Below are 8518 nucleotides of genomic sequence, written 5' to 3'. Positions count from 1 at the left end.
TTGGTTCAAAAATTAAAAACTCATTTATCATTCCTGACTCATAGTCAGCTGTTTAAGCGACGCCAACGCCAACGCAACGCCAAAGTTCTATGTGGACCGGCCTTTACAGGCTAACCTAATATTCACGCACGCCGCCAATTTACTGTCAAAAATTTCTCATGCACATACAACTTGTATGGGACCAACCGAAATTGAACGGCGTGCGCTAAAAGCTAACTCAATTTCCAATTTTTCATTTGCGTGACTTTTCTGTTTGACGTTTGATCTCATTTGACGTCTGTTCTCATTTGACATTTGTTCTAGAGCTGGGATTCTATTGATAGTACCGGCACTCGATAGTTTTAGAAACGATAGTTGAAAAAATCAATAATATCCATAGTACTATCGTTATTTAGCAGTATTGAATTGGACGCTCAATTGTTTGAAAATTGATAAAAAATTTATAAATTACTTTGTAAATGGCATACATATATATATATGTATGTACTAGCAGACCCGGTGAACTTCGTCCCGCCCAAAACTAACTTTTTTATTGAAATATTTGGTCCAACGTTTTCGCCAGCAATTCACGTTCACGTTTGGTTTTGTGGTCAACAGAATTATTATGCGCAGAAGAATTTTTTCTTACAAATCATATACAAAATTAAAGGTGTTTTTGTGGTCTTTCTGATATATAAATATGAAATATATCTCGTAATTACGTAATTTTTTACCAAAAACATAAATTTTTATAAATCTGTTCAATAGTTTTTGAGATATAAATTTACCTAAAAAAATTGGGATTTTCTGTAATGTATAAATATTTAAAATTTTACTTTTACTTACAAATCCGTTTAGCCTCGAGCCATGAAGGTTTGTAATAAGAGATATGTATTGGGTTTCGATAAAAACTGACATTGACAGTTTTCAACTATCGATAGTATTCCAGCTCTAGTTTTTTCTCATTTGACGTTTGACTTGATTGGTGATATGGAGGCAAGTATAAATGTTAAGTAAATTTCTTTACATTTTATGGAAATAAAACCTTCATTTCTTTTCTTTTTACAGATTTGCAACGAGAAATTAATTGAAGCTGTGCGTGAGCATGAGTGCCTTTATTTAAAGAAGCACAAAGCATACAAAAATAAGGTGCTTAAGGAAGCCGCTTGGGTCGAAATAGCCGTACTATTGGAAAATACTCGTAAGTTATTTTATCGTTGACTTATATATATATATATATATATATATATGTGTATGTACAAGGAAATGTGTTAATAAGCACTTTATTTTTGCAGCCTACAATTGTAAGACGAGGTGGCGTTCCTTATGCGACCGCAACAGAAGGGAAATTGTGGAAGGCGCTAATCCCTCTGGCAGTGGCAGCAGCTTTCGTAAGCCATGGAAGCTGAAGGACGCTATGTCGTTCTTAAACGACTCGGTGGAAGCGGAATGGTAAGCCCAGTGCGAATTAATGTCGCATAAACAATTAGCATGTATTTATATTGCTTTTTATTGTTCATTTTCAGTACAACATCCAACGTTGACTATTCAGAAGAAACAGAAGAGACCGAAGAGGCCCAAACACCGCAGCGAGATGCGGCCAAGAAGCGTAAGATGGACGACTTGTTTGAGGACGTATTGGTACGCATGAAAAGCAAGTATGATGGCGAATCAGCAAATACCTCAGACGAGGACAGTTTTTTTACTTTGCTGCGAGCAAAGTTTAGCCGTTTGTCTGCAGAAGAGGTAGACGAACTGCAGGCAGAAATTTTGGTACTATTTTCACAAAAAATAAAAAATAAATAAAAAAGTGAGCTAAAATAATTGTTCATTTATTTGTGCGTTTGTGCTAGAAGGTGTCAGTGAAGTCATGTTAAGGAATTCGCATAGTAGTGTTCTGTTTTGCAATGCTTGTTGAGTTGCGGCGTTTGCAGTTTGCAAATTATTGCGATCAACGCTTCTCAAATTTGCAAACGATTCGTTTTCACATTCCTCGTTAGAAGTTTGTAGGCGTAAAAAATTATGTAGAACAATTGCAGCTAGTATAACCTAGGGAAGAAAATGTTAAAAAGTGATGGCTTCCAATATATGTTTTCTACCTTCTTAGCATTGTGTGGCATGAAGTGTATGGGTTTATGAAAAATTCTACACTTTGTTGTTAGAATACCTAGAAAATTTGGAAGTCTGTTATACATGCGCACATATATCAAGTAAATTATATTTGGGGTGCTGTTTAGTTATTTGTGCAACGAATTTGGGTTTCTGGGCCCAAACGCGTGATCCGAATCAAAAAACTTTTACACGAACTTGTTTATTTAAAAAATAATAATTTACTATATCTGTGCACTAATTTATTAATAATTTCGGTTATAATCGGTTAAAATCCAAATTTCTCCTATTTTCAAACAGCTGTCAAGAGACCCCTTGATCCCCTTGGGGGATGAGGAGGAAAGGTGTGCCTTTCATAAAGCGCGGTCCATCGTCTTTTGTATAGAGGGGGTTTGGGGGCCACGGCCCCTCCCCCTTCACACCCTATCCCAAAATCGTTGTACAAATAACTAAACATTTCCCTATATTTGCATATGTTTGATTACCAAAAGCAATTTCAATGCGTATACGTGCTCGAGATATACAGGGTGTCCCAGAAGTAACGTGCCAAACTTTAGTTCAAGGTAGGTGGGGGGGGTGAGCTCACTGATAAACAAAAAATTTTCAGGTAAAAGTGTCACCGTTTTTGAAATATTTACATTTTTTCGAATTTAAAAAAAATCGTGCCTTTTCATGTGTTTTCTTTAACTGCAACTACAAACCGGGCAATACTTAGTAAATTTTTTATGTAAAATACTTCCAGATAGTTGCCTCTCCATACTCAAATGCAATGTAGTTAAAATAAATTAAGGAACCATCATAAAATTAGGACTATTTCTGGATTTTTAACTTTTTGATATTTTCTTCCCCAACTTTGACTATCTCGGGTGAAAAAAAAATGTACTGAGCTATAACTTTACATTACATAAAAAAATTGCTCATTTAATAAAGATTTCAGAAAGGTGCCACACTTACTGTTTTGAATAGAAAAAAAAAGTTATAGCCGCTTTTGTGGGTAAAGGACTGAGACACGCTAGAATGTATTTAATAGATTTAAATTGAATTTGCTCTTGTTACCGTCAAATGACATGCTAAATAGTACAAAGGTACATTATTACCTGCTCCTGACATTATTTTGTGTTACTTACCGGAATTCGGACTAGAGTCTATAACAAGGGCTATATCTATCAATATTTTGTGTGAAGGATGGGTTCACGTGAAATAAGATATACATGAGTTGTTTGAAGAAAATTTATTCATTTATTGATAAAATATGCTCAAATTGGCGACCTTCTACTCTAATACAAGCTCGGCACCTTTTAAGAAAAGACGCTTTTAGAGATCTTAAACTCAATTGGGCTATCTCAGCAGCAGCTCCATTTATTTGTTCCCGCAAATGCTCTTCGTTTTGAATTGTTTTTGAATAAATTTTGTCCTTAAGACAGCCCCAGTAGAAAAAATCTAATGGATTCAGGTCTGGCGATCGAGCGGGCCACGTGATTGGCCCGTATCGTCCAATCCATCGGCGAGGATAAGTTTCGTCTAAATGAGCTCTTACTTCACGCCCGTAGTGAGCAGGGCACCCGTCATTTTGCAGCCATAGTCTTCGCCGCAGGTTTAAGGGTACATCTTCCAAAAGAGTTGGAAGCCGTTCCTGAAGGAACTCTAAATAACTGTGAGAGTTGAGCGTTGGCGGCAGTTCCACAGGTCCCAATATCTGACAATTAAAAATACCGCACCATAAATTTATTTTGTACCGGTACTGCGAACGATCTTCTCTCATTTCGTGAGGATTGTCTATCTGCCAACTGTGAAGGTTATGTAAATTAAAATAACCATCACGTTTGCATGATGATTCATCGCTCCAAATTATTTTATTAAAAAAGTTGGGGTCTGATTCATGCATTCGCAACATTTCACGGCAAAATCTAACCCTCGACAGGTAATCTCTTTCCTGTAGAGCCTGAACACGTTGAATGTGGTAGGGATGAAATCGATGGTCTTTTAAAGCTTTGTGAACTGTAGTTTTTGGTATTCCCGTCCGTCTTTCCATCATTCTCACTGAAGTCGATGGACCTAGTTCCACTTCCTCTAACACAGCTTCAACATCTACCGTTGCAGGACGTCCTGTTTCGCCGCCACGCCTTCCAGGTATGCGACCTTAAAAAAGTGAAAAATTATAGTTAACAAGCAAGCAAACAAGAAAGGTGTAAAAATCACTTACCTTCATATATTTCTCTATGGGTCCGGGCGAATACTTCTCGACCCGGATGTCGACGATTGGGGTATCGCTCTGCATAGAGTCTTTGAGCAGCTCTGGCATTACAGCAAGCTTCACCGTAAATTAGGTGAATATCCGCATATTCATGCGACGTATACTGCGTGTTCTCTGTCATAGTATTAATAACACAATGTTCGAAGGGTCCAATTTCACAAAATCCACTTTCACTAATTCCGGTAAGTAACATAAAATAATGTCAAGAGCAAGTAATTATGTACCTTTGTACTATTTAGCATGTCATTTGACGGTAACAAGAGCAAATTCAATTTAAATCTATTAAATACATTCTAGCGTGTCTCAGTCCTTTACCCACAAAAGCGGCTATAACTTTTTTTTTTCTATTCAAAACAGTAAGTGTGGCACCTTTCTGAAATCTTTATTAAATGAGCAATTTTTTTATGTAATGTAAAGTTATAGCTCAGTACATTTTTTTTTCACCCGAGATAGTCAAAGTTGGGGAAGAAAATATCAAAAAGTTAAAAATCCAGAAATAGTCCTAATTTTATGATGGTTCCTTAATATATTTTAACTACATTGCATTTGAGTATGGAGAGGCAACTATCTGGAAGTATTTTACATAAAAAATTTACTAAGTATTGCCCGGTTTGTAGTTGCAGTTAAAGAAAACACATGAAAAGGCACGATTTTTTTTAAATTCGAAAAAATGTAAATATTTCAAAAACGGTGACACTTTTACCTGAAAATTTTTTGTTTATCAGTGAGCTCACCCCCCCCCACCTACCTTGAACTAAAGTTTGGCACGTTACTTCTGGGACACCCTGTATATGTATTATATCGTTGTTTTTCCGCGGTGATATCTCTTGCAAAAGGCTTCATAATATTAGGTTTAAGTGGAAATGCAGCATCTGCTACCAAATAATATGGGAAAGGAGTTTCAGTTGAAGGCAAATTTGTAGGTCGTGGTACATTTAACTCATTATTAAAGAACTTTTTGCCGAATGAAGAGTTCTTAAAAACCCCACCATCGCTCTGGCTGCCATAAGCGCCGACATCAACTAATGTGAAAGAGTAATTGCTATCGCAAACTGACAACAAAACCTTTTAAAAGGCGTAAAATTGGATGTTTTAGATTCTTCATACATAAGTACATTGTTAGTAATTATAAGAATGACTTACGACGCTGAAGTATTTTTTGTAGTGGAAATGTAAGGAACCGCTGTTTTTAGGGCACACAATGCGGATGTGCTTCCCGTCCAATGCTCCTATACAATTGGGCAAACCGGTATCGTTTGAGAATCCGCGAGCGATTCGTTTCCACTCCTCTTCGTTGGGAATACTCACATAAAACTCGGATAAGTGCGTCCAGATCATATCGCAGGTTTCCAAGTTCACGTTTCTGGCCGTTTCTAGGCCAATGCGGAACTGAACGGAAATGCTGTGTAAAGAGCAGCCTTGTGCAAGAAAACTTAAAAAAAAAATTGTCTTCATTTTTTATCAATGTAAATATAAAAATGAACTTACAACAAGGTGATAAAAAGACGTTGCTCGGGGTCAATTGCTGGCCTCCGTGACCTTTTTTTTTTAAAATGGACTTATCAATTGCAATAAAACGTTAAATGAATCGTAAGTAATCCTAACTGATTTATAAAATAGGCCAGGATTTTTAGAAACTAATATTTCAAACCCAGTGGCCTGGAACCCGAATTCGTCTCGAGTTTTAAATAGTTCTCTATTTCCACTTCGCCGGTGCCGCCTGTTGTACATCGCCCACAAAATTGCAAGATTTTCAATATCTTCTGAAACATTCATTTTAAATCGTTACAATTGTACTTTTAAATTCTGAATAAATTGTTTGTTTACATATTTGACAGCAATGCAACTCTGCGATGTATACGCACGCAAGCCAATTTCGGTTGACGCAAATAAACAAATTAGACGGCGTGCGTTTTAAAACGCAAGCCGCGAATATTAGGTTAGCCTGTTACGCTTTTTAAATCAGTCGTTGTTCTGACACCAACCAAGCAACATAGGCAGCGGCTATGCTCGTAGTTTTCTTATGCTACATACTTGGATATACATTTAAATAAAATGATTGAAGAAAATATTTTATGATTCCAAATGCGTTTGGTGATATGCAGTGCTTTTTGTGGCGCATATCTATTAAAGGAACACGTGAATATGATTTCAGTAGACATTATAATATTTTTCATAGAGATTTTGCAATTATTCGAGGTGTGCAGAGGGATAATTTGTTTACTGAAAGGAAAAAAAATTGTCTTCTAAAGATTAAGGAATGCATTTCCCAACTAGAAGAAAATAGGTATACATTAGTAGGGCACAAACTTCATTAAAAAAGACGTCGGAAAACTTAATTTCTTTAAATATTGTTAACAAAGGAAGAACTTTTTCAGATAGCATCTACATATATCAAAAAAATTTTGAAACAAGTTCTGCAGGAACTCAATTGCATGCATGATGTTGTTATTGAAAATATTCCTTTGTCTCCTAGGAAATTAGCTCGTTGCAAAGATGAAATTGGTGTATTTATTGAATCTCTAATTGCATTAATTCATGCAAATTTATTGAGCCAAATTTTCTTAATCAGTACGAAGTTCTTAAGAAATTTGCTAAGCTTTCTACTATGGTTTGCTAAAGTTTGTTTGTGAAGAGTACAAGGCACCCTTGTTTTCAACAGAAATTAGGAATGTTAACCCCAGGATCCCGGACTTTTTAAGTTCTCGAAAATCCCGGGATTCTTGGCAAGTAATCCCGGGATTTTCGGGATTTGTAATTTGCACTGATGGCAGTAATAGAAACTTCTTTTCTTGACCAGTATTGGCTATATTTCTTTTTTTATTTAATAATAATTATTTTTTTATAAGTGTGTTTTTAGTTTTTCACTCTGACGTCAGTAATTCAAAAATGATTTAAAAAATTCATAGAAATGTGCTTAGAGAAGAAGTATGGGTATATAATTCATGAGGAAATCCTGTAGAATTTAACCCTCTAGTAGGCCAATTTTTGTATGAGTTGAAAAATTCAGGAATGGGTGATTTTAGCACGAGAAATCCAAAAATGATGTCCATTTCCAGTAACTTTATCCTACAGGGAAAAAAACCAAGACCGTCTGGAGACGGGCTCGCCGATATACTTTGACGTATTTTCAGCTTTCTCTTACACAATGTTGACCTACGAACCGGCAATCCCGTCTGCAGACGGTCAAAAATGCAAACTGGGTTTTTATATGTCGGCAAGCCGGTCTGTAGACGGTCTGTGTTCAAAAGCAATTTTCTCCATTTCGAATGGTGACATAATTATAAAACTTATATCAAAATACTGTGCTTTTAACTACGAAACCCACTGATTTTTTTTGTATCAAAAAATTTTTTAAAAGAAAAAATTTCTTTAATTACGAAATTACTTAAAAGCAAGAAATAATTAATTTTAACCCAGTCTTTCACAATCTGTGATTCAACTGCCGATTAAAATAAAACGGATTGATATAACAGATTAAAATTTACATCGTCGTAAAGGTACGCTTTTTTTCTACAGATCGTGCTTTTCGAATATAGAAAAAAATTATTATAGGTGCACTAAATACGTGTTTGTTTAACGACCGTCTGGAGGGGGTTCAGCCTACTAGAGGGTTAAACAGATTCAAGTTTCTGGTGCAGGAGGGCTGGCGAATATTGAAAATGCCATTTTAAAATTTTATCCTCGAAATTTCGCAATATTTGTTTTTGAAAAAATTATATGTTAAGGGCTTATATAAACTCGATAACATCCTCGTATTTCATTCTTCTAACTTTGTCAGCTTAAAAATTACCTATTCGTCCTTGTGAATCCAAAAAATTTAAATTTCTTAAATTCTAAAGGAATTTCCTATTGCATTTGTTACTCATATTTTTATTCTACATTGCATTGAATTTTTTTAACAATTTTTGGAATTAATCATATCTCTGACAAAGTCCTTTAAAATAAATCGTGCGGTCAGAGAATAAAATAAAATAAAAACGCCACTTTAAATAAAAAAGGAGGTTTCAAAACCATTCATTTGTTATTTATTTCATGGTAGGAGAGCTTCTCAAACAATATAGAAGCAATTTTTTCGATTCAAGTTGTTGAAAAGTAATGAATATCTAAATTCCGGGACTAATCCCGGGATCCCGGGATTGTAGCAACGCCATCCCAAAAATCCCTGGTTCGAAA

The 8518-nt window shown here is 35.5% G+C and overlaps 1 protein-coding gene across 1 annotated transcript; it reads left to right on the top strand.

Annotated features, from left to right (window-relative positions):
- Positions 1 to 956: 956 nt before the first annotated feature.
- Positions 957 to 1752, top strand: LOC108369817 (transcription factor Adf-1-like; the record flags this gene model as incomplete). Its single annotated transcript, XM_017625010.1, has 4 exons — positions 957 to 975; positions 1048 to 1180; positions 1275 to 1431; positions 1506 to 1752. Coding segments are annotated over exons 1-4 (543 nt in total), but the record flags the coding sequence as incomplete, so codon positions are not given.
- Positions 1753 to 8518: the final 6766 nt, after the last annotated feature.

This window comes from Rhagoletis zephyria, unplaced genomic scaffold (genome assembly GCF_001687245.7).
Source record: "Rhagoletis zephyria isolate East Lansing unplaced genomic scaffold, Rhagoletis_zephyria_1.1 Rzeph_scaffold_03863, whole genome shotgun sequence".
In the NCBI taxonomy this organism is placed as follows: Eukaryota; Metazoa; Arthropoda; class Insecta; order Diptera; family Tephritidae; genus Rhagoletis; species Rhagoletis zephyria.
The sequence above is the reverse complement of the archived record's forward strand: the minus strand, read 5'-3'. Positions and strand labels throughout refer to the sequence as shown.